This window comes from Salmo salar, chromosome 05 (assembly GCF_965601325.2).
Source record: "Salmo salar chromosome 05, fSalSal1, whole genome shotgun sequence".
Classification (NCBI taxonomy): domain Eukaryota; kingdom Metazoa; phylum Chordata; class Actinopteri; order Salmoniformes; family Salmonidae; genus Salmo; species Salmo salar.
Genome location: NC_138295.1, coordinates 81,859,312 through 81,885,864, shown reverse-complemented (window position 1 = coordinate 81,885,864; position 26,553 = coordinate 81,859,312). Strand labels below are relative to the sequence as shown.

General features: G+C 43.3%; 2 protein-coding genes across 4 annotated transcripts in view; one reads left to right on the top strand and one right to left on the bottom strand.

Annotated features, from left to right (window-relative positions):
- Positions 1-404: 404 nt before the first annotated feature.
- On the bottom strand, positions 405-10,230 carry LOC106595731 (1-acylglycerol-3-phosphate O-acyltransferase ABHD5). Of its 3 annotated transcripts, XM_082975724.1 has the most exons (10): positions 10,099-10,230; positions 7,537-7,634; positions 7,098-7,195; positions 6,837-7,006; positions 5,812-6,014; positions 3,115-3,269; positions 2,848-2,959; positions 2,263-2,449; positions 1,985-2,053; positions 405-1,330 (listed from the first exon to the last, which is right to left on the bottom strand). In XM_082975724.1, exons 3-10 carry the CDS (start codon positions 7,105-7,107, stop codon positions 1,211-1,213), a joined length of 1,026 nt encoding a protein of 341 aa, XP_082831850.1. In that variant the 5' UTR covers positions 7,108-7,195; positions 7,537-7,634; positions 10,099-10,230; the 3' UTR covers positions 405-1,210. The 3 variants fall into 3 exon arrangements, with proteins under 3 accessions (XP_082831850.1, XP_045554057.1, XP_082831849.1); XM_045698101.2 differs by lacking the exon at positions 7,537-7,634 and having other exon boundaries at positions 405-1,802; positions 10,099-10,199; XM_082975723.1 differs by lacking the exon at positions 7,537-7,634 and having other exon boundaries at positions 10,099-10,199.
- A 3,251-nt stretch (positions 10,231-13,481) lies between these two features.
- The window catches only part of ano10a (anoctamin 10a), a 54,293-nt gene continuing 41,221 nt past the window's right edge, over positions 13,482-26,553 (top strand). The window contains exons 1-11 of the mRNA XM_045698123.2: positions 13,482-13,764; positions 14,737-14,896; positions 15,573-15,770; positions 16,019-16,153; positions 17,763-17,882; positions 18,107-18,676; positions 18,919-18,974; positions 19,078-19,152; positions 20,791-20,973; positions 21,410-21,601; positions 22,031-22,159. Of these exons, the coding sequence (XP_045554079.1) occupies positions 14,758-14,896; positions 15,573-15,770; positions 16,019-16,153; positions 17,763-17,882; positions 18,107-18,676; positions 18,919-18,974; positions 19,078-19,152; positions 20,791-20,973; positions 21,410-21,601; positions 22,031-22,159 (1,797 nt within the window). The 5' untranslated portion in view covers positions 13,482-13,764; positions 14,737-14,757. The remainder of the gene's footprint in view (positions 13,765-14,736; positions 14,897-15,572; positions 15,771-16,018; positions 16,154-17,762; positions 17,883-18,106; positions 18,677-18,918; positions 18,975-19,077; positions 19,153-20,790; positions 20,974-21,409; positions 21,602-22,030; positions 22,160-26,553) is intronic.

Sequence of the window (26,553 nt, the reverse complement as noted above, 5' to 3'; positions counted from 1 at the left end):
TAAAACAGACAGCACACAATAGAGTGAGCTACAAGCATGGTAGATGGGAATATATCCAGTGTGGCCTTAAGAAAATAAATTGCAGTCAGAGTGCAGGATAACTACAGTAACAAATACTGCATCCAAAAAAAGTTTTTTTACTGCAGTAATTTTGAAGTGTAACTGCAGTTACACTGCACTTTAACTGCAGTTCAACTGCAGTACACTTCAGTTATTCTGCAATTACTGCGTCCAAAACACCACAATCGACTGCAGTTACTCCCCTTTTACTGCAATCTTTATTTGTAAAGGTGGTTTTCAGACAGAATGTCTGTAAGGGTAGTAGTGTTTTACACTGAAATATTGGTGATCTTCATAACAACAAGTCTAGATATACATGTGTCACAAAACAAAGGCCACCAAAATCATAATATAATCTTTATTATTTACAGGTATTTTATAATACATGAATAGAGAGAAGCACCATTTGTTCTTCCCCACGGTAATTGGCTTGTGATTGGAGACGTACAATGATATGATATGAAGGACAACAATACAAAGGCATCCACATGTTCAGGAGTTAATCTAACCTTATCCTTGGGCTCAGCACATCTAGTAAAACGGTGCTTTAGATTAAAAAAACGTTGCACTGGGTAAAGTGGCTGTAAAATTCTAAGCAACCCACCCAATCTGCAACGTCACACACAGAGATATTAGCTGAAGATGTCACCTATATGAAATAAGCAGACAGGCTGCTATAGCTATGCTAACTGATCTTAGACCTAGATACTGTGCTTTTCCAGACTTAGACCCTGGATAGGTGCCTAGTAATACTATCAAATACTGTTGCAATGAATGAATGGGATTTATTGAGGCCGAACCTACTTTCCCCACAATGGCAGCTGAGGAGAATGGAGTAGTTATCTTCAATTACTAGATTCTGATGCTTTGTTTCTCAAACCTGTTTCCTTCACCTGCACACGCTAGCTATTAATAACTGGATAATTTTAACACTAGACCACAACAAGAGCCAAAACACTCTGAATGAGAACATAATTATAACATCTTGAAGTGAAAATGACCACTTGCAAAAGGACACATAAAAAGACAAGACCAAAAAGCAGCAGCAATGACTGTAGTCCCTGGTCACATACTAGGTCATTAAAAAAGCACTTCGGTTGTCATGGGGAAATCTTTTTATATTTGGTATTTATTTAACGAGGCAAGTCAGTTAAGAAGAAATTCTTATTTGCAATGACGGCCTACCCCGGCCAAACCTTAACCCGGGCGACGCTGGGACAATTGTGCGCTGCCCTATGGGACTGCCAATCACGGCCGGTTGTGATACAGCCTGGAATTGAGAAGAAGCACTGGGATTAAGTGCCTCAGACCGCTACGCCACTCAGGAGCCCATCAGAAAAAACAGAGGTCTAAAAGTTCCACAATCATGTGTATTTAAATCAAATCTCTATGGTCCGTGGTCATATCTACATGAGCTGTTATGACGCAAATGAAACATCTCTAATTAATCTCACGAAGGATCTTTGACAGAATGAGAATAATCCACAAGTGGTCAAATTGTAGTCTGTATCGTTCTGAAAATCACATTTCTTAAAACAGCAGATTAAAAGGTGACACTCACTTATCACAGAATGACCAAAATCCCAACAAGCAGTAAAAACTATGAGCCATTCTCTTTTGTCAGTAGAATGAATACAAAAGTGTCAAACCAAACAATCCAGGAGAATCATCTTTTCAACACGGGGTCCTTCCCTAGTTAGCAGGCCTGCTGTGCTGGTGGTGGTAGGTCTACTACTGAGGACCTAAAGTGAGGATGATCGAGGTAAAAAAAAGCCCTATTGAGCTGTATGCCCAGTCCTCTCCTCTCTATCCTTACAGATCACATGCTCACTGAGAGGACAAACTATGGGCATGACGGGTATAACACGTCGCTCTCCGCAGGTTAACTAGTGCCCCCCCCCCCTCAGCCCAGCGCGTCACACACCTGAAGCACTCTGTGGTTGAAGTCCTCTGGCTGGTCAGCATAGACGTAGTGGCCCGCCCCTCTGATAGCCTGGGAGAGAGGAGGAATAGAAATATGAGATCAGATACACATTCTGGAGAATCATATTCATCTAGGATTTAACACTTCAATTCACTTTTTTTCCTGCCACCTGCTGAATAAATCTGAATATAAAAGTTGAGCCAGCTGCCTCACACATTACTAGACAACCACACACAGACAGCATCTTAAGTGTTCAGCTTATAGGAAATGAAACGTACTATGATCTCCACATGAGAGTTTGGCCTCATTCCTTTGATAGCGTTGCCCGAGTTACCGTCGATGCTGGAGCGTGACCCATATATCACAGTAATAGGGATGTCAGCATGGAGCAGGCCAATCCTCTGCAGCATAGGCCTCTTGGCCCACCCGTATGGGATGGTCATGTTCTTGAAGGCTGTCTCACCACTGCAACAGAGTAAACAAACATGATTATTACTAAAGAGGGTGAAGTACAGCAGTAAGGTATATGATAATCTGATCTTCTCAGAATAATCGTTAATAAGCAGCTACTTTGAACTCACCTCTACAACAGAGCAAAACTAACATTATCACTGAAGTAATGGTGTGAGACAAATGAAAATCACAACCTATATTAAAAAAGCATTTCAGAATTGAAGTCCTTCCTGTCCATATAATCGTATTAATCTTAAATCATAACATCTTCTTCATTATGGTCTAAGAGGAAAACATTGTCATGAACTGTATTGAAACTCACTCAGACTGTAAATACAGGCCCAGAGTAAGTGGAGATAAAAAGCCAGTGAAGTCAAACAGGAACTAAATAGAGAGAGAGTGGGACTAACCTGGGAGTCTGGACGTTCAGGTGATAGATATACTCTGTGACCGTGTCGTCGTTGAACATGGACAAGTATTTCTTCTTGAAGTCTGGTCTTAGAGTTGAAACAAGTGTGGGACCTTGAAGAACAAAGGAGGTGGGTTTGAAGGCTGGTAAAAACTCCATCCCATAAACAATGCAGTCATCCAGTCAGACAGGTATATAATCGAAATGTAATTTACAGTAGTATTTCTATGTCTGTCATCCATCTAGTCAGACAGGCTGCCAGTCTTACCCAGTGGCCCCACCAGACGTAGCCCTGCCAGGGGGTTGAAAGGGCTCACAATGGCTCCCAGGGCTTTGATCCACACGGGGATGGGCCTGTCCTGGTCTTCTGTGTCTGGACGCTCAGGTAAGCCCCACGGCTCAACCAGCACCATGTGCTTTACCCTACAGGACAGTGAAGAGGAAAGGTCAGCCCCACGGCTCAACCAGCACCATGTGCTGCACCCTACAGGACAGTGAAGAGGAAAGGTCAGCCCCACAGCTCAACCTGCACCATGTGCTTTACCCTACAGGACAGTGAAGAGGAAAGGTCAGCCCCACGGCTCAACCAGCACCATGTGTTGCACCCTACAGGACAGTGAAGAGGAAAGGTCAGCCCCACAGCTCAACCAGCACCATGTGCTGCACCCTACAGGACAGTGAAGAGGAAAGGTCAGCCCCACGGCTCAACCTGCACCATGTGCTTTACCCTACAGGACAGTGAAGAGGAAAGGTCAGCCCCACGGCTCAACCAGCACCATGTGTTGCACCCTACAGGACAGTGAAGAGGAAAGGTCAGCCCCACGGCTCAACCAGCACCATGTGCTTTACCCTACAGGACAGTGAAGAGGAAAGGTCAGCCCCACGGCTCAACCAGCACCATGTGCTTTACCCTACAGGACAGTGAAGAGGAAAGGTCAGCCCCATGTGTTGCACCCTACAGGACAGTGAAGGGGAAAGGTCAGCCCCACGGCTCAACCTGCACCATGTGCTGCACCCTACAGGACAGTGAAGAGGAAAGGTCAGCCCCACAGCTCAACCTGCACCATGTGCTGCACCCTACAGGACAGTGAAGAGGAAAGGTCAGCCCCACGGCTCAACCTGCACCATGTGCTTTACCCTACAGGACAGTGAAGAGGAAAGGTCAGCCCCACAGCTCAACCAGCACCATGTGCTTTACCCTACAGGACAGTGAAGGGGAAAGGTCAGCCCCACGGCTCAACCTGCACCATGTGCTGCACCCTACAGGACAGTGAAGAGGAAAGGTCAGCCCCACGGCTCAACCAGCACCATGTGCTTTACCCTACAGGACAGTGAAGAGGAAAGGTCAGCCCCACGGCTCAACCTGCACCATGTGCTTTACCCTACAGGACAGTGAAGAGGAAAGGTCAGCCCCACGGCTCAACCAGCACCATGTGCTTTACCCTACAGGACAGTGAAGAGGAAAGGTCAGCCCCACGGCTCAACCTGCACCATGTGCTTTACCCTACAGGACAGTGAAGAGGAAAGGTCAGCCCCACGGCTCAACCTGCACCATGTGCTGCACCCTACAGGACAGTGAAGAGGAAAGGTCAGCCCCATGTGTTGCACCCTACAGGACAGTGAAGAGGAAAGGTCAGCCCCATGTGTTGCACCCTACAGGACAGTGAAGAGGAAAGACCATACTCCTCCATCATCACCAATCTGAAATAACTGAAACGCCTCTGGTTGTGAACAAAATAAGTTGAGGTCGTATTGAAAGATCTGGAAAAGAAATAATCTAAACCACTAGGGCACAGTTTATTAAGTGGTCTGTCCATCGGTGAACTGAACAGGAGAAATAAAGGCGGTGTTTAGACTGCCAGACCAATTCTGATATTCTTTTCCCTAATTGGTCTTTTGACCAATCAGATCAGCTTTGAAAATATTCTGATGTGAAAAGATGAGTGGTCAAAAGACCAATTAGTGGAAAAATAATAACAGAATTGGGCTGCCTGTCTAAACATAGCCAAAGTGCCCCAGTCAGATTAAGAGCATTTTGTCCTTAATTCAGAGCCAATTAGGATACTCAGATAACACTAGAAGGACAGGATGTGGCTGGCTGGCTGCTTTAATACTAGAAGGACAGGATGTGGCTGGCTGGCTGGCTGCTTTAATACTAGAAGGACAGGATGTGGCTGGCTGGCTGGCTGCTTTAATACTAGAAGGACAGGATGTGGCTGGCTGGCTGGCTGCTTTAATACTAGAAGGACAGGATGTGGCTGGCTGGCTGGCTGCTTTAATACTAGAAGGACAGGATGTGGCTGGCTGGCTGGCTGCTTTAATACTAGAAGGACAGGATGTGGCTGGCTGGCTGGCTGCTTTAATACTAGAAGGACAGGGTGTGGCTGGCTGGCTGGCTGCTTTAATACTAGAAGGACAGGGTGTGGCTGGCTGGCTGGCTGCTTTAATACTAGAAGGACAGGGTGTGGCTGGCTGGCTGGCTGCTTTAATACTAAAAGGACAGGATGTGGCTGGCTGCTTTAATACTAGAAGGACAGGATGTGGCTGGCTGCTTTAATACTAGAAGGACAGGATGTGGCTGGCTGCTTTAAGGTGTTCTGATCTGAGTGTGATGAGGTTTTGGAGACATTTATCAAACAGCCATAATGAGTTAGGTTCCTGCTGAAATCTTACCAACACAGTGAGAGAAGATGATTCAGTTGAGATACAGCATAGAGGGGACACTTTTTAAAGACATTCATGTTATCAGAGGTTAGCACCTGCATACCAACATACCGTGAGGTCTGGGGTGTACAGTATTAGTCAAGCATAGGAGGGTGAACCAAGGACTGCCTAAATACATGTAGTATTCTTTCTTTAACCAAGGAGGTGGCTAAATACTAAGGAATAAAACAGCCATTCATATTGAAACCTGTCTATGGTACTGAACTGAGGAAAGTGTTGGGTGGTCTCAGGTGATACTTGCCTGGTGGGATACTTGAGCGAATAAGCAGCTGCCAAATAACCTCCAAAGTTATGTCCCAGCATGACCATGGCTTCCAGGCCGACTTTAGCCCTCCACTGCTCGATGGAGTCCACAAACTGGGCCTCAGCCTCCTTGGCGTCGGAGCTGAAGTAGGGCCTGCTGCTCTGGCCGAAGCCCAGCAGGTCAAAGGCATAGACTGGCCTCTGTTATTAACAATAATAATAATAATGAAAATTCATTTTATTTATAAAGGCACTACACAACATGCTAAAACGTACTAAAAATACAAGTCACAGTGTTAAAAAGAAAGCATACACAAAATATATAGCAGCCAGACAACAATTAGAGCTAGTTATATATAGCAGGTGTAGTTGACCTGTTGGTAGTTTCCTGTGAACATCCTTCCAAATCTCTTTTGGATGTCTGGAGAAATTCAGTATTGGATTTTTCATTTGATTGGCTGCGAGTAGAAATGAAGTTTCCCCTCAGAAGAGGCATTTCCTTGTTTTTCGTGTCTCTTCTCCTACCTTGTCGGACTACCTTTCTGTAGCCTGCACCGTTAGTTTGGTACCTTATTCATCCTTGCATAAACATCAGAAATATGATTATCTGGATCTGTTCCTTCCCTACAACTGTAAATATTACTGGTGCGACAGACAAATAAATGATTGGGTACTTGATTACTCTTAACACAATCAAAACAGTGGTGAGATTTCTCTCCTGTGTGTACTCGCTGGTGTATTTTAAGTTCTGATGAAGATTTGCAACGTTTTCCACAGTCAGAGCAGCAGATATATTTCTTCCCTGTGGGTCTCTGCTGGTGTTTCTTGAGGTGATAGAATCTGCATAGACAGACCTGTTCAGAGCCCCAACCATGCAAAATACTTCAGTGGTTTGATATGTAGCAACGTGCACTAGTTTCTATCTAGACTCTGTCGTACTACACCCCTTTACATTGTCTCTCAGAGGAGAACTTCCTCAGGCTTTCCAACGCTACATGAGAAGCCTGTGCTTCAGAGACTAACCTGTTGGGCCAGGGCGTCTAGGTTGAGGGCCCACAGGCCCACCCCTCCACCGAAGCCATGCAGCAGCACCAGGGGAGTCTGGTGCTTCATGTTTCCATTCAATGTGAGGGTCCACAGCATGTTACCATCCGAGATTGGGACATACTGCTGGGACACCTTGCCTGTGATGCCTGGGGATGAGACGGATCCACACATAATAATCCACAAATTGGCCATGGATGGAAATACAGTTTGAGGGTAAAGGAGAGAGGAATTCCTTACATTGCAGCATCTTCTCCTCTGCAGTCTTGAGCTGGTTCTGGGAGGTGGGGCACCAGGAGGGCAGCCAGCTGGTGATCCATGCTGTGGAAGTCCAGGACCTGCATAGACAGACACAACTCATCAACCAGCCTAGGCTATAGCCTCTATGGTCTGGGATTACATGGGTAGTCAGGAGTGATGTTGCTGACTGTTGGAATATTGCACAGCAAAAATGAGACAAGTGATTAAATGTAAAAAAAATAACTGGTAAACATGCTTCGGGGATAGGTGAAAAGAAAATGACATGCAGGGTTTGTTAACTGATTGAACTGCCAGGGATGTTACTTCCTGCCTCAAGCACTGCATGCAGCAGGGAGTTAGAGCTGCACTAGCAGCATATGAGTAGGGTGCAGCCAGGGAGGTGGAGTTAGTCTGACAATCACACCGGTAGGTAGGTTACCTCAACGTTCTGTCCAGGAAAGTCAACAATTGTAGAAAAGACTATGAATACCAAGAAACATCAGTATTCGCTGAGCCAGTCTGCAGCCAAAAAACAAACTAAAAAACAGAGTGGAAAAAGGGATGTTATATGCCAGGGACTATATGCAATAGCCTTATTAATCATATATGCTTGTGTTAATTGAATGGAAAAATGCAGTTAGTGTTGGGGATTCGCTGCATTGGACTTAGTTACATCCAAAATAAAAAACAGATAAGAACGGTAAGGTATTGGATAATTGGTTCTTGAAAGTGGGTTGCAGTAGTAGAGAAGGTTGTAGTGTACTGGCCTATAGGCTTACAAAAACCCTTGAACAAAGCTTTCAAGCCTTCCTAAAACATTTTACTTTAGGCATTTTGGAGATTGTCAATATGGCATTTCCACGGTAGCTGAATTACAATGTATGCCAATCAAAAAAATATTGATCTAGAAGTTTAACAAACAATGACTACTTTGAACAATTTACTGGAAAAACAGTGCAGATGCTAAGTTTGGTAACAGAATTACAGTAAAATCTCCCTGGGTTTTATTCTGTTACCAAACTTTGTATCTGCACAGTTCTTCCTGTATATTTTCTGTGGAAATTGTTAAGTCCTTTTGCATAGAGTTCTATGGTTTGTTAAACTTTGAAATCAATGTTGTTTTGTTTGGTATACATTTTAAAGTGAAAAATCTGAATCTGAGCATAATTCCACGACCATAGAATTTCTCAGGATAATTCCGTTACCATGGAATTGTCCTAAATTAAGATCAGAAAATAGAAACACAGATATTTAAAGGGCCTATAAGTAGTCTATGTACATGTAAACAACTACTAAAACATCTTGAGATATGACATTGTCAAAGACACCCTCCCTCCAAAACCCCTCCCCTCACCCCATTAAAATGTATCTGTATCATGCTGAAACACTCCACCCTTAGGATTGTTCAACATGTCAACAACCATTTCAACAGTAACATCTGTTACCCCCAATATCTCTTTTGCCATCTCCACAATAACCTTTGCTTTCTACAACCCGAGTCGCATTAATAACCTTACCAATAAAAGCTATGTAGTCAACTTTATTCATTATCAAAGTGTCCTTTGACACCACACACGAATGAGCACAATATTTCTTTCCAGGCCTCCAAACCATCAGAAGCAGCAGCCACAACAGTAGGTCCACTTACTACAAGTACATCCATGTAAACTCCATCAGTCCGCTCTGTAGTTCTACCAATCGGTTTCACGGCTTCTGCATACATCACGACTGATCCTATATCTCCGAGCCTCTCTCTGTACTTGGCATCCACCAAATGCTACACTGTTCTCCCCCACAATTACAGCACTTAACCTTCACATTGCTTCCACATTCACCGTAACCATGTGTCCCTCCTCACTTGCCACATCTTTTCTTTCCTTTACACTGAGCAGCTACATTCTTTGGCATTTAAAAAATTGCAGTGCATATGGGACAAATTCTCTAACATTGAAATTAAGGAATCCGATCTGTACTTTTCTCAGCAAGACTTTATCAAACCTCAGCACCTCTGATAAGCTTTCACTTCTTTAACCCTCTTTCCTACTGATCAACCTTATGGCCTCAAATCACTCTGCCTCCCTTCACATTTTCTTTAACATCATCTATGGACATAGATATTGGGACCACAGTGATGACTCCCCTCAATCTAGCATAAGCATCAGGGACATGGCTTTTAATCTTCTTCCCATTTTCAGAATAGTCTCTTGCTGAGCCTGGCTACCACACTATATTAATTAACAATCTACCATTTCCAATGAACCGAGCTAATTTCACTTCACCTACCTCTTTCTCTACGGCATTAGTTAGTCAGATAGGGCCTAACTTACACCCTGTGGTCTCATCAAACACCATCACCGCTTTCCACTCCAACACATCACTACTCTTGTTTCATACCTTGGCCCTCTTTATGCTTTCTTCACTAGAAGCCTCGCTGCTTTCTGTATCATGATCTCTCTTCTTCCTACGTGTTTCCACTACCGACCATTCCCGTCATCCTCCCGCTCCATACCGTCAGAACTGACACCCATATTGTTCGCATTCCAGCACAGCTGTTAATTTCAAGCTTTAAACCACTCCGTCGGTTTCATGACTTTTTGACGCGGACCAATGCCGTTTTCACGTCCTAGTCAGAACTAGGAACCTCGGAAATGTCCGACTTTCTAACTTGTTGTTGTCAATCACCTGCCGCGTTCAACTAATTAGCAAGTCGAAATGTCTGAGTTTCCTAGCTCCGACTTGCACCTGAACCCGGCATAAACTATAAACAAGGCGACTGACACATGTCAAGTCATGAAATGGCAACAAAGTCAACTGAAAATGAACTTCAGTCTACAAGTGCTTGACGACAAACAAGAACAATCAACATGCTAGGACTAGCTAATAACAAGACAAACAAGGGAAACATATTGTATCATGATTAACTTTTTGTGGGTCGCTTTTATCAATATTGTTATATATAAAAGAGTGGTTCTAAGTTTGTTTATAAAAAAAACACACCCACCCTCTCTCAGTAGTCACAGCTTGGTCAGCCATTCTTCACACAGACAAATCACATGATCCACAAAACATGACATCACCTGGCGTGTATTCATTAGGCGATTTCCGTTGCAAAACTTTTGCAATGGAAAACTTTTACCATACTTAAGGATCTAAACGGAAGCAAACCAAATAGTGTCTATTGTATTGATAAGATTGTTAGAGCGGTCACTTGACTATCAAAACACATGTCCTCAAATATGGAAGGCAGGCAGGAGGTGAGATCAGGTGGGACCATTTAAAAAAATGTAACCTTTATTTAACTAGGCAAGTCAGTTAAGAACAAATTCTTATTTAAAAGGACGGCCTACCCCGGCCAAACCCTAACCCGGCCGGACGATGCTGGGCCAATTCTGTGCCGCCCTATGGGACTCCCAATCGCGGACGGTTGTGATACAGCCTGGAAACGAACCAGGGTCTGTAGTGACGCCTCTAGCACTGAGATGCAGTGCCTTAGACCACTGTGCCACTCAGGAGCCCATTCTAGCCAATGAGAGGGCAGATACGTGTGTGAACAACAGGCCATAGAGATGGAGGACTCATCTTTGTATCTGTGCCATTATAACGTCTGTGACAGTTTGGGCAGTCCCATTAAAGCTATCTCCATTTTAAAGTAGTAAATGTTTTTCTTCATTGGCTGATTGCTACCAACTCATAGAAATCCCCATCCAGTTGAATACTTATAAATGGTGGAAGCCCTCAATGGCAATGTCCATGCCAAATTGGGTAATATCCATGATGAGTCCTCTATCAATTCAAATCAAATGGCTTTATTGGCATGGGAAACATATGTTTACATTGCCAAAGCAAGTAAAATAGATAAACAAAAGTGAAATAAACAATCAGAAATGAACAGTAAACATTACACTGACAACATATTATGGCTATATACAGTGTTCTAATGATGTGCAAATAGTTAAAGTACAAAAGGGAAAATAAATAAACATAAATATGGGTTGTATTTACAATAGTGTTTGTTCTTCACTGGTTGCCCTTCTTTTATGGCAACAGGTCACATCTTGCTGCTGTGATACCACAGTGTGCCATTTCACCTAATAGATATGGGAGTTTATCAAAATTGGATTTGTTTTTAAATTCTTTGTGGGTCTGTGTAATCTGAGGGAAATATGTTTATCAAACATGATCATACATTTGGCAGGAGGTTAGGAAGTGCAGCTCAATTTCCACCTCATTTAATGGGCAGTGTGCACATAGCCTATCTTCTCTTGAGAGCCAGGTCTGCCTTCGGCAGCCTTTCTCAATAGCAATGCTATGCTCACTGAGTCTGTACATAGTCAAAGCTTTCCTTCATTTTGGGTCAGTCATGGTAGCCAAGTATTCTGCCACTGTGTACTCTCTGTTTAAGGCCAAATAGCATTCCAGTTTACTCTGTTTTTTAGTTAATTCTTTCCAATGTGTCAAGAAATTATATTTTTGTTTTCTCATGATTTGGTTAGATCTTGTGGTTTTGGGAATCACTTCCTTTTAGGGTGTTGTAGAATTTAACGGCTGTTTTCTTGATTTTGATAATTAGCGTGGTATCATCTAATTTGCTCTGCATGCATTATTTGGTGTTTTACGTTGTACACAGAGGATGTTTTTTTCAGAATTCTGCATGCAGAGTCTCAATTTTGTTTTTCCCCATTTTGTGAATTCTAGGTTGGTGAGCGCACCCCAGACCTCAACCATAAAGGCCAATTGGTTCTATAACTGATTCAAAGTATTTTTTAGCCAGATCCTAATTGGGATGTCAAATTGTATGTTTATTTTGATGGCGTAGAAGGCCCTTCTTGCCTCGTCTCTCAGATCGTTCAGAGCTTTTCGTAAGTTACCTTTGGTGCTGATGTTTAGGCCGTGGTAGGTATAGTTGTGTGTGCTCTAGGGCAACGGTGTCTAGAAGGAATTTGTATTCATGGTCCTGAAACAGGACCTTTTATAGAACCATTATTTTTGTCTTACTGAGATTCACTGTCAAGGCCCAGGTCTGACAGAATCTGCGGAGAATATCTAGGTGTTGCTGTATGCCCTCCTTGGCTGGGGACAGAAGCTCTGACAACAGGCACAACTAAGATATAAAGTAATTTTTTTCCGAAATGCCACGTGCGTCCACTTTTATATATTCATAACACCTAAGATTTACGAAACGTCTAAATCAAATAAGCGTCAAGTAGAAAATTAGAAAGTATCATTTTTGTTTACCAAATGCGACACTCATTGACCTCCATACAAAAATGGTTTATTTTGGGACGATTAAAACTTCGTCTCTTCCTCTGAGCGAACGAGACAGGGAGGGACCTACCTACATAACCTCCCAAATTTTGATAAACTTCTCCAATAAAGTCTCGTTTTCGTTGCAAAATGTTTTCCATTTGAAGTAAACGGTTTCAGTAATACACCCCTGAAGAAGAACGCGACTTTTTACTGACGCTGTGGGACGTGATATTGCGGAAGATACACACCTCTCTGCCACAAATTAACTCTGGTATGGTCAAATACAATTATTTACACAAGTCGTATTCGATAGACTCTAATGAGAGACAATGCAATGCTATGGATTCTGTGTTTTTAATATGACAACCGCAATAGTAATAATAACCTAGCCAACCAAACTAACAAGAACCAATACTTGTATCCTTGGAGCAAGACCATAATAACCCTCACCTGATTGTCTGGTGAGGTTTAGTCTAACCACTAGGCAGGTAACCACTAGAGCGTTGGACCAGTAACCGAAAGGTTGCTGGGTCGAATCCCGAGCTGACAAGGTAAAAATCTGTCGTTCTGCCCCTGAACAAGGCAGTTAACCCACTGTTCCCCGATAGGCAGTCATTGTATATAAGAGTTTGTTCTTTACTGACTTTCCTTGTTAAATAAAGGTTAAAATAAAATTGTCAACATTATAACTACTGTATTTTCTCCTCCATAATAAGACGTATGCCTGTCCTACTAGAAAAACGTGTTACAATCCTATTCAAATGAGGAAGCTCCATAGAAAGTGTTCTTGTCGTGATTTACTTGCCTATGTTCCATAGAGATAGATACAGGACTCTAGAGCTTGTCTAAGCATGGGCAGCGCATTTGAAGACTTTCACTATTTTTAAGTAGTCATTGGGGTGGGACTTGTTATGGGTTAAGGAATTAACACATAATCCCATCCAGGTCATCAGGAGGGATCAGCCAATGAATTATACTTGTGAGCAAACATTCCATAACTGCAGGTGGCATTCAATCACCAACCTTGGCTTTGTACCTTTTCAAACAACACACTCCAGGTGGCAGTATGCACACTTTCAGTTTGTTTACTATCTCATAGAAGTAGTAGAAGAACAAAAGTGACAACACTGCCCATGCTCTCAGACGACATAATAAGACAGATACAATGTTGCGTCCTCTAACTATCTCTATGCTATGTAGGCCTACACACACAGCATAGCACGTTGGTGGGTGTGAAAACTGCGGGCTGAAGTCTACAGCGGCGCTTGCCTGTCAGTGCCAGTGACGTGGAAAGGCAGAAGTCAAGCAACTTCTGATTTCTCAAGACAATAGACGATTCGAAATAGGTTTTTATTGTCGACTTGGCTTCGCGGGCAACCTTTAAAAGTGGACCTTATTGCGCCAGCGAACGAAGGACGTGGTGAGTAGCCTTGTTTATAGAGATTTGATGTAAAAGGTCTACCGGTATCTACTGTTCCGATTTGTGTCAAATGTTTCCCAGTTGTACATGACAATGTTACGTCGAAGCTCAACACATTTCTTCAGAGTAACGCAATCGTGAGTATACCTTGTAACAGTGTTTATAACCACCCATCGATACTGCCCCGCCCGCCCTCTCACACCAAAACACTCAGCTGTCACTGTCAGTAGACAGCTTTAGCTGATATTCACAATCAGATTTCGGAGCAAATTAAACTTGAACCTCTTTAATACATGGGAAATCTGTTTTTAAGCCGATGTGATTCAACGGCTAAAGTAAACAGTCGAATGACATCAATCAGTTGGGCTGAACCCAAGCCATAATAATGACTAAAAGAGAATGCGTTTTAGAATATGAAGGCAACTTCAGAAGTTAACGACTTCAGACTGTAAAACGCTAGCCTGGGAAAGGTATAGGGGGATACCTAGTTAGTTGTGCAACTGAATCCAGTTAACTGAAATGTGTCTTCCGCATTTAACCCAACCCGTCTGAATCAGACCAGTCTCTTTAGCCCAAAAAACCCTACAAAACTTCATTCATTTTCCCATAAGCTTTGTCCAACGAACTATGGCGAACTAAGACGCCATTACTATTTCTCTCTGTTGAACGTTGAGATTGCTGAAAGGCCAGCCTCTTTGGCAATGACAAGGAGTGGAATGTTAGCTAAAGAGACTGGTATTCAGACTAGTAAAACGCCTCAAGGCTGCACCCCTGAACATACCACACCTTGTTAGGTAATATAAGATTGTTTTAGGCCAGGTGAAGGTGCTGCAACTCACATTTGCACGAGGAGCAATAAGCAATTTGGTTACCTAGAGCAACATTTGAATGTGCAATAACTTATCATTGTCATTTTGGTCCTTGTAGGCAGTCATGTGTAATTCATTTGTTTCCTATCTTGTCTCTCTCCAGGCTTCACAGGGAGAGGGGAAAATGCAAAAAAGCTTGCCAGTTTATGACAGTGATGGCTCAACATTTGCCCCTCTGGTGGTCATCGAGTTGGTTTCGGAAACCAAAGAGGAAGCCATCACATGGTTACTAAACAGGGTCAGAGACAAGCAGCAAGATGGAGGTACAGTACATTGAGCTTAGTTTACCTACTGTATATTGGGAACAGAGATTTGAAGCTTCCCAACATTTGAAACAGTCTTCTCTCCATCGCTTTTCAATTTGCCTCTGCTTCCTCTCTTTTATACAAATGTTAAAGATTTGGCTTTCACTCTATCGTGCTCTCTGAAAGTGAGTGAAACTGATCCGATAACATATCTGGGCCCTTTTCCACAAAGCGTCTCAGAGTAGGAGTGCTGATGTAGGATCTGTTTCTAAAATATTATTATGATCTAAATAGCAAAACTGACCCTAGATCAGCACTCCTACTGTGAGATGCTTTATGAATACGGGCCCTGATGCCACCTGCGATAAGCTATGTGAAAACAAAGCAGGGTGACCTTATCGCTTATATCGTGAAATACTCACTGAAAAGAGCACGGTTCGGTACAATAGTGTGAAAGTCCCTTTTAGTTACTGTATCTATTAACCAGTCAGTCTGGCTCTGTTGATACAATATGGTTGTCCTAGGCTACATCCTAAAATGGCACCCTATTCCCTACATGGTGCACTACTTTTGACCAGAGTCCTATGAGCCCTGGTCAAATGTAGTGCACTATAAAGGGAATAGGATGTAATTTGGGACCAACACCTAGTCTATTGACACCTTCATACCTGTCCTGATTCCTCTGCTGTGTTAGGGGCTGAGCTGCTGGTGGAGCAGCTGACTCCAGGGGCCCAGGGCACAGAGAAGGACAACCCCAATGTGTATGTGGTGGGGGCCTCCTGGCAAAGGCTCCTATACGGAGCTGAGGACGTGGGCCTCTTCAAGGAGTTCAAGGACGGCTCCATGAGAGGCTTCACGTATGCCAACAAGCACAACTTCAAAGAGTTCCAAGGTAATCTAGGGTACAGTATGTCACAAATGGCGCCCTATTCCTTATCGCATAGGGTGCCATTAGTGATGCATACACAGTAAACTGTGAATGTACTATAGATGATGAATAGTATTTTAAATGTTCTGTATTATATTATTACAACTATATTACTATACAATGCAATAACTAGATTGATATGTAAATGCAACGTGTTGTTTAAGTAAACAAAGTGACTGTAACTGTGTTAATTGTCTGTCTCTATACTACAGGTGATGGGGACGGTTTTCTGAGCATGGCAGAGTGTCAATACATCATAAAACATGGACTGGACAACCTGAGGGCTAAGGATGAGGTCCACGTGCCTGGATATCCAAAGATGAAACTGTATCCAGGGAAGTCAGTCAGTAAGTACAGCACTGACCCTATGACCTCAGCCACACTGAAACACTGGGTGCACAGTCATCAAACCTGGGTTCAAATGGTATACATTTTCTTTCAAATACTCTGAGCCTGCTGCCTGGATTGGAATGTCAGATGGGCAGGGTTTGCACTTTTGGGACTATTCCATTGGTTCCATTGTGCTAGGGAAGCTCAGAGCCATTAACACTGTTGGCAGTTTATTAGGTACACCACTCCGTTCACCAAAATAGTGCACTCCTACAGACAGTGTGTCATGTGGCTTGCTATATAAAGCAGGCATCAAGGTATTCAGTTACTGATCGATTGAACGTTAGAATGGGCAAAGCGACTGAGCGTGGTATGATCGTCGGTGCCAGGTGTGCCGGTTCCAGTATATTTTCATACATGACAGTGTCAAGGGTTTACTGAGAATAGTACGACAAACAAAAAACATCCAGTCAGCGTCAGTCCTGTGGGCAAAAACGGCTTGTTGACGAGAGGTCGAAGGAGAATAGCAAGAATCATACAAGCTAACAGGCGGGCCACAAACAGGCAAATAACGGCACAGAACTTCATCTCTGAACGCACAACTCGTCGGTCCTTGTCACGGATAGGCTATTGCAGCAGACAACCACACTGGGTTCCACTCCTATCAGCTAAAGACAAGAAGCAGCTCCAGTGGGGATGCAATCACCAATACTGGACAGTTGAGAACTGTAAAAACATCACCTGGCCCAACGAATCCCTGTTGCATCATGCTGATGTCAGGTGTATAGATCTTATGCATGGCTCAGTCAAGTTCAGCACAAATGAAAACCAATACTACTTGAACCCAGGTCTGAAGCCAATACCATATTTGAAACATAACATACATAATCCTCATATTGTCTCCCCATCAGAGTTAGCAATAAGGACAATAAATATGCAAGTGTCAGTGGATTATTCAAATACGAGATAAGGAGTCAATGCTCTTGCTGAGCAGATAGACTGCTATTCAGCTTAACCAATTGTTTAGAAAAATAATGCAACGTTTTGGAAATAATTTTGTCAAGAAATGGCATGAAATTAAAGCTTTTTATTTTGATACAAATATACTAGTACATTATGTGGGTCCCCACCATTGTCTGTATGTTATTGTTTTAGAAAACTAAGCTTTCTCTCATTATGAGGAAAGTTAACAGTTCAAACTCAACTGTTTTCATTGCTCTCAAGTAGCCAATGTTCTCAGTCATTTTTAGCACTTCAGCAACTTAACAAGGGAATTATCGCTCACCAAAAGAGCATAGGCCTGCATAGGCCAGCGTTTCCCAACTCCAGTGCTCCAGTATCCCCAACAGTACACATTTTTACTGTAGCTCTGGACAAGCACATCTGATTCAACTTGTCAACTAATCATCAAGCCCTCAATGAGTTGAATCAGGTGAGTTTGTCCGAGGCTGTAACAACATGTTCTGTTGGAGGTACTGGAGTTGGGGAAACACTAGCATGGGCCACTAGTTCAAGTTTCGTTATGCTTATCTAATAAAGATGGCTAGAATCACATGACAAATAGCGTCAGGAGACTGGGGGGGAAATGTGAATGGTCTGACTCTTCTGTTTTTAATCTAATCTCAGTACGCAGAATGCAATCAAAGGGGGTCCTTGTCCAAGTTTTCCCTCTGCATGAGAAGGAGGAACTCAAGAGGCTTTCCTTTTCCTGGTTCAAAAAGATCAAGTTGTCCTTCCAGCCTCTTGGTAAGTTACAGTTGCCATGGCTTGATCATTATGCCCTTTGAATCCTAAGGCTACACTTGTCAAATGTATTATCTTAGTGTTATCCATCTCTTTCAATATGAACTTCACTGGAGTATATCAAATGATTAGCCTATCACCATGTACAAGACATGGAACATTCTAAGAACCTCCGAATAGCTTGTTTGTGACTAAATCCTCCCCATGATTCCCCATGGTCCATCCAGATGACATCAGGCACTACTTTGGTGAGGGTATGGCACTCTACTTTGGTTTCCTGGAGTACTTCACCTTGGCCCTGATCCCCATGGCCCTCATAGGGATACCATACTACCTCTTCGACTGGGAGGACTACGACAAGTTCACGGTGTTCGCCGGCTTCAACCTGGTGTGGTGCACAGTGATCCTGGAGTTGTGGAAGCGCCTCAGCGCTTCGCTGGCGTACGGCTGGGGCACCCTGAGCAGGAAGAAAGCCTTCGAAGAGCCGAGGCCGGGCTTCCACGGCGTCTTGGGCGTCAACCCCGTCACGGGGCGGGCGGAGCCACTCTACTCAAACGCCAAGCGTCAGCTGAGGATCTACCTGGTGTCTGTTCCCTTTGTGCTGCTGTGCCTCTACCTGTCTCTCTACGTCATGATGATCTACTTTGACATGGAGGGCTGGGCCTTGATGATCCATGATGAGGAGCCTACCTTCTGGACGGGACTGCTACTTTTTATCCCCAGTATTATCTACGCTGTAGTTATAGAGATCATGAACCTCATATACCGCTATGCTGCAGAGTTCCTCACTGGCTGGGGTGAGTGGGATTGGATGGGTGGGTGGGTGGATGAATGCATTTTAGCTCATATTTTATAATACATACAATGTTGTTTTCACAATGCAGAAAACAACAGAACACACACATCATTGAGGCTAAAAATACATTGTCTTAACGCTACAGTGGTGATTCCTGTGTTCTTGTTCTTTTGCTGACTGTAGAGAGTTGTTGACTTGATAGAAGACAAACTGTTTCTGAAGTCAATGCTATTTTTGCTTTAGAAAACCACAGGCTTGAGTCAACATTTCAAAATCACCTGGTCCTTAAAGTATTGGTGGTGAGTCTTACAGGAAATTGGTTTGTTTCCATGATCATTTCAACTTACCATTGATTTTGAAAATCCTTTTGTTAACAGTTTACTTGTCATCTTCTCTCCCCAGTTCAACTTCTTCAACTGTTTTGCCTCCCTATTCTACATTGCCTTTGTGATGCAGGATATGGTGCTTCTCAGACAGGTGGGTCACTACCAATGATGTGTATATATACCCTGGATGACTAACAGGGGGCGCTGTATTGAAGCCACCGCGCAGCCATCTTGGTAATCCTCCTTCATTGTAAACAAGATTTTGGAAGCTATAGAAATGCATGTGTTAATGTCTACATTTTGTTTTTGACATGTGTATTCTATTACAGACACCTTAATGCATACTTTTATATTATATGTTAGCAAAACATAAAACAAAAGAAATATATAAATACAAAATGTATTTCTTTTGTTTTATGTTTTGCTAACATATAATATAAAAGTATGCATTAAGGTGTCTGTAATAGAATACACATATATATATATATTAGTTCTATTGTTACTGTTTCCACTACTACTACAACAAAACATCTTAAATACATCTAATTTTGTCCTAATTTTAATTGAAATACTGTAGAATTCCATTCATTCCTATGGAGGACTGCTCCCACTGGGGAGAGCCAATATGGCCGACCGGTGGCTTCAAAGCCTCTCAAATGGACAATATATAGCATCAGCAATCCAGAGTTTATACACATCATTGGTCACTACTAGCTTTTGGCCTTAGACGTTCCGATTCAAGTGATCCATCATTCCAGACATGGACGCTAGAGGCACTAGCAACAGAGACAGAGATACATATATAAGGCTCTCACTACTAGCAATATCCCCAATGCTGTTATTGTGTTTCATTTTCTGTCTAAATGGCACCCTATTCCCTATATAGTGCACTACCTTTGACCACAGCCCTTGGGGCCCTGGTGAAAGTAGTGCATTATAAAGGGAAAAGTGTACCATTTGGGATGCAACCAGTGTCGTTTGCTGTTGCTGCTACTTCTGTTGCTTCTGCTGCTACTGCAATCAATCAAATGTATTTATAAAGCCCTTCTTACATCAGCTGATGTCACAAAGTGCTGTACAGAAACCCAGCCTTAAACCCCAAACAGCAAGCACTGCAGATGTAGAAGCACGGTGGCTAGGAAACACTCCCTAGAAAGGCCAGAACCTAGGAAGAAACCCAGAGAGGAACCAGGCTCTGAAGGGTGGCCAGTCCACTTCTGGCTGTGCCGGGTTGAGATTAAAGCAATACATGGCCAAGATTTTCAAACGTTCATAGATGACCAGCAGGGTCAAATAATAATAATAATAATAATAATAATAATAATAATTATTATTATTATTATTATCATCACAGTGGTTGTCGAGGGTGCAACAGGTCAGCACCTCAGGAGTAAATGTCAGTTGGCTTTTCATAGCCGATCATTGAGTATCTCTACCGCTCCTGCTGTCTCTAGAGAGTTGAAAAAAAAAAAGCGGGTCTGGGAGAGGTAGCACGTCCGGTGAACAGGTCAGGGTTCCGCAGCAGCACGGCCAGGTGGACTGGGGACAGCAATGAATCATCAGGCCAGGTTGACGAGGGAGGGAGGGAGGGAGGGAGGGGGAGAGACTGCTGCTTCTACTCATACTACTTCTGCAGCTACTGCTGCTACTACAGCTACTGCTGCTACTCATACTACTGCTGCTACTAATGCTACTGCTACTACTCATACTACTGCTACTACTCATACTACTACTCATACTACTGCTGCTACTACTATCTACTATCATATCCTATTTTATTTCCTTTCAGAGTCTGGCCACGCTGCTGATAACGTCTCAGATCCTGAACCAGATCATGGAGGCCTTCCTGCCCTACTGGCTCCAGAGGAGGAGGAACAAGAAGGCCCATAAGAGGATGATAAAAACCATGGAAGACAAGGAGCTGCCCCTCTCTGAGCAGGTCAAGCTGGAGGCAGACATGAGCACCTACCTGGTGAGTTGGAGGACTCAAGTTATGGGAGAATGAATGTGTAACTAGGAAGGTTGTGATGAATGATACCTTCATGTGCGTTGCAGTATCTTTACATTACATTTGAGACATTTAGCAGACGCTCTCATCCAGAGCGACTTACAGGAGCAATTAGGGTTCATTCCTTGCTCAAGGGCACATCGACAGATTTTTCACCTAGTCAGATCGGGGATTTGAACCAGCCGACCTTTCGGTTTCTGGCCCAACGCTCTTAACCACTGTCTTGATTGGTTATGCTGTTATGCTTGCCTTATGCACAGAATACCCCCATCAAGTGAAATGTTACTGCAGTGTTTAGACAGACATAGATGAAGAGTCCAGTGGCTGAAGTGGGTATTGTAATGCTCTAGTGTAGTCTAACCTCCATGAATCTGTATAAACTCTGTTGTATTCTATTAAGGGAACATTTGATGACTACCTGGAGCTGTTCCTGCTGTTTGGCTATGTCAGTCTGTTCTCCTGTGTCTACCCTCTGGCCGCGGTGCTGGTGGTGCTCAACAACGTCACAGAGGTCTACTCGGATGCCTTCAAGATGTGCAAGGTGTTCAAAAGACCCTTTTCTGAGCCTGCAGCCAATATAGGGGTGTGGCAGGTAAGGCTGACCTAAGAGCTCTTTCTACTCTGTTTAGTTCTCTATAGTACATTTAGTGTGGTTGGTTGGTTTGATTGACTTTATTTGATAATTAAAGGAGATAAGATTTTCAAGGATAAAAAGGTTACTGTCTAACTGTGATGATTGTTTTGAACGGTGGTGGATAGGAAGGAAAGGTTTAAGGATAAAAAGGTTACTGTCTAACTGTGATGATTGTTTTGAACGGTGGTGGATAGGAAGGAAAGGTTTAAGGATAAAAAGGTTACTGTCTAACTGTGATGATTGTTTTGAACGGTGGTGGATAGGAAGGAAAGGTTTAAGGATAAAAAGGTTACTGTCTAACTGTGATGATTGTTTTGAACGGTGGTGGATAGGAAGGAAAGGGAGACCAGTCAGGGGGGAAAGTTCCTGTGTTTTCTTTTCTTCCAGCTTGCCTTTGAGGCCATGAGTGTGATCGCCGTGGTGACCAACTGTGCCTTGATTGGCATGTCCCCCCAAGTCAAGTCCTATTTCCCGGAGTCAGAGACACAGCTCATACTGTGGGTGGTGGGCTTCGAGGTACTGTACCCTTTTCACACCTCACTCTTCACACACACACAATCTGACTAGACATGTATGCAATCATTTCCTACTCATTTTAAAATCTAATTCAACTTCTTGTTTCCAAGATTGTGTCTGTTTTGGTGCTTCTTGCGCCTAAATAGAGTTGAAGCAGGCTGGCCAGCAGAATAGAGTTGAAGCAGGCTGGCCAGCAGAATAGAGTTGAAGCAGGCTGGCCAGCAGAATAGAGTTGAAGCAGGCTGGCCAGCAGATGGTGCCAGAGTCATAGAATGAATGATCCATCATTGCTGCTTTGGTTTAGCATGTGTGAAGATGATGATGACAGGGTGTTTATGTCCTGGCTGTACTGTAGGTCTTGTCTCCACTGTGTCTTTGAGTGCAGCTGTAAGCAGGTAAGAGTACAGAGGCTAGGCCAATAGATAGGACCTGTGTTAGTGGGGGAGATATGTGTGGATAATGCACTGTTAGAGCTTCCAGACCCAGAATAACTCCAGTCAGTCCACGTCTGTTAGGATCACAATTGGGGGAGCTCGTTGTGCAACATCCTCCGCATGCACCTCCAGCCCTCGAGAGAAAATGCTTAAAATAACTAAGACAAAAAGAGCAGAGGGGGGGCCTGAAGCAGAGGAGAGGTAGTTCATTAGAATAGAATACACATTTATTGTATTAGTCCTTAAGAGGCCATTCTAGTGTGTTTTATCTATATGCTAAACCACACTGTATTTTTACGGATTTGAAACGAGGTCATGGGTGCATGTTTGGTTGAAAATAGTTTTTGTATTTGTCTACAGAACTGCCGCAGAGCAAGTAAACCAGTTCCCTTAATACTGTGTATGACAACCCCTTTGCTGCGGTTCAAACATTTCAGATTTGTGCATTTATTGATTTCCTGTCTTTGCACCAGCTAATACAGACCAGCACCAATACAGACAGAATCATGGACATCCAGATAGGCAGCAGTAAATACAACACACTTGCTCCTGCACATACTGTATGTCTCCAGCGCCCACGGAGTTGCCCTGACCACCCTGTGAGAATGAAGAGCATGTGTGGCCTGTATACTCTGTGCCTGGGCTCTGTGCTCGGCTGCTCAGGCCTTGATGCTGTGTGGTAATATAATGCCGTGACCTCTAACCTTGGTGGCTCAGAGGCTGAAGTTCTCACAAAGGTGAGCAGGGTGGATCAGGGCTTATTTTCTCTCTCTCGCGCTGTCTGTCTGCAATCCACCTCACTCTGTAGAACATGTGATGTCACACAAATCTACAGCACAGGGTTATCACACTGGATTACTGTCTGGTTGTCTGTGCACATGAGAAAGAGAGATCGTGAGGGAGGGATAAAGAAAAGGAGAGAAATAGGAGAGAGCACAAGGTTGCGAGAGAGGGAAAGTGAGAGGAGAAGTGAGGGTAGGAGCTGGGAGAGATGAACCTACCTCACTAGCTTATTGTACATCCAGGCACGTTTCGCACTGCTGCCAAGCAGAACATTTCCTGTAGATCTGTGGGTTGGCGTCTCCCTGCCAGATCATTCAGTCCATTACAGACTGGAGCAGCAGAACCAGCTCTGCTATTCAGCACGCAGGGACAGGGTACACACACACTGATCCTTTTCTGGATGCATTGTTTGTTTATGTATTCATTGAACGTTGTCAATACATAATCACCGCAAAATATCTGCCAGAAACGATTTGAGAAATATTCATGAATCACTGATCCACATGATACGCTGTGGCAGAGGCTATGAATATCTAGATTCTATTCTATGAATATCTAGATTCTATTCTATGAATATCTAGATTCTATTCTATGAATATCTAGATTCTATTCTATGAATATCTAGATTCTATTCTATGAATATCTAGATTCGATTCTATGAATATCTAGATTATATTCTATGAATATCTAGATTCTATTCTATGAGTAGTGCTACAGAGGCAGTCAATGTTGCAGACATATAGCCTACATCCCAAATGGCACCCTATTCCATATACTCTCCTATGGGCCATGGTAAAATGTAGTGCACTATAGGGAAATAGGGTACCATTTAGAATGCTGACATAATAACCAAGCCAGTTACAGGAAGCAGAGCAGGATATGTCTATTAGGGCCTCTAGTGCCTTCTGTCAGGGATGTCAGTCCAGCTCTACGATACAGAGAACAGGTCTTTCTGAGTCAATCCAGCTCTACGATAGAGTGATATGTTGCTGCTGTACAATACCTCATTTCACCTTTGAGGTGCAGACAGTACTATAGTGCAGTGACTTATGTTGTTCCATCAATATGAACCTGTTAGTCTGATGTGGTGGGGAGGGAGGGCCCTGGCAGAATGGGGTCTGGGACCAGACCAGACGCCTGTGTCTCAACCCCACAGTGGGACCGGATCATATAGGAGGAGAGTGGGAAAAATACTGACCCCCCCCCCCCCCCCCCCCCCCAAAAAAAAATAAAAATAACATCTGTAGCATCAAATGGCATTTTGAAAAAAATTCGTGTGGAATTTGATTTCTTTACTACCATATAATGCTGCATTGATATCACATTTATGGAAGTTAGCCTATGTTGCGCAAGTTTGTTTTTTAAAGGCCATGGACTCAGTCTAGTCAATGTGAAATGTTACGAGGGCCCTTCGGCTCTGTCTCTCTCGCTCTCCTGGCTAGCTGTTATTCCTCTCTCCTGTCTGTGATTGGCTGGGACAGGGCTCATTGTTGAGCAGGTGATACCTGGGTAATTACTGTACGGCATGGCATACTTCACAGAGCAGTAACCAGGCAACAGGGTAGCCAAGCCACAGAGACGGTCGGAAGGAAGGGAGGGAGAGAGAAGAGAAGGCTAAGGATCAGGAGTAATTGAAACACTTGATGATGCATTGGCCTTGGCAGTCAGGGCAGCCAGGCCAGGCATTCTCTCCAAACTTGGCCTCTTTGATGCACTGATCCCAGTCTAAGCGGTCACCAGACATTGGATTGATGGAACATTCCTAGATGTAATGATTAGCCTACATGTAAAGATTATTATTACACCAAGTTTGCACACACTAAAATGCTGTTGTCATTGTCAAGTTGAATGTGTTTGTACATTTGCACAGATTATGTAATAGAAGAGTTATAGTTCATGCATTTTGAGATGTTAACCTACCCTTTCATGCATTATCCGTTGACAAAAGCACAGACTATCTATACCTTTTTAAAATGAGATGGAATAAACATTCCACGGAACAAGGAGAAATCGGGAGGAAATATTTCTATTTTACCTTCCATCCTATTCCCAGATATAGCCTATACTATTTATGCTAGTAAAAACACATCAGTAGTCTTTGTTGTGACACTTTCTCCATGAGGGTTATTTTAGGCAGGGAATCGGAGAGCCAATCCCATTTTAAGGTGGTTTTCAGATAATCAGATTAGAATCCAGCAGCAGGTTTGCCATGCCCCAGGCCCTGGGCACTGACAGTTGGCATTCCCTGTACCAACCAATCTAATCCCTATATAGCTAGTGCACTAGGTTTGGCAAGGGCCCATAGTGCTCTGGTCAAAAAGTAATGCACTATGTAGGGAATAGGGTGACATTTGGGATGTGTCCTGTGTACCAACTTAATCCCTGAACACTGCATCTAGTGTGGCTTTTACTTTGCTGTTTGATTTAAATATGTAAATGTATTTTTCTCTATCAAACAATGACACATTTTTTGAAAATGTTACCTAAGCTCGCTGTGTGTGTGTGTCAGGATTTCCGTTATGAAAAATGTTACCTAAGCTCTCTCTCTGTCTCTCTCTCTCTGTCTCTCTCTGTCTCTCTCTCTCTGTGTCAGGGTTTCCTATGAAAATGTTACCTAAGCTCTGTCTCTGTCTCTCGGTCTCTGTCTCTCTCTCTGTGTCAGGGTTTCTGTTATGAAAATGTGGTGCCAGACATTTGACCTACAGCATTTTCATTTAATTAACGGACATTTGAGAAGTGTACTGGACCAATATGATTGGGGTGTCTGCCCACGGTGCTCAGAATGACAGCAATCACATGTTAGATTATGGTAATTCATTTTAACAGAACATGCAGGTCGAAGATCCAATGATCCTTACCGTACACTTTGAATACGTTAGAATAACTGTCCACATTTAACTTTTTCTCAGCCAACAAGACGGCTGACCAACAGCAACATCCCAGGTATATGTATAGGCGGGCGTGAGTTTCATGTTCTTAAATAACAAGCTGAGCTCCTCAGTCATGTTTTCTTCACCTCACATTGTCAACGAAGTCTGTTTTTTTTAACATCCATTGCGAAAGAGTTCCTCAGAATTTGAAAAATCTTTCCAACACTCCCGGCCTCGATAATCACCAAGCGTTGGTGTGAAAAAGCAAAATATCATGATCTGATGATCCCATATAGCTAGTGGAAAC

Bases quoted from the DNA above. Each gene is read 5' to 3' on its own strand.
- LOC106595731 (XM_082975723.1), bottom strand. From the start codon at position 10,130: ATGGCTGACCAAGCTGTGACTACTGAGAGAGG. The intron at 7,196-10,098 runs GTGGGTGTGTTT...CTGTCTATGCAG, and splicing joins GCTGTGACTACTGAGAGAGG to GTCCTGGACTTCCACAGCAT. The intron at 1,331-1,984 runs GTGTGTGACGCG...TCTCAATTCCAG, and splicing joins TCAACCACAGAGTGCTTCAG to GCTGTATCACAACCGGCCGT.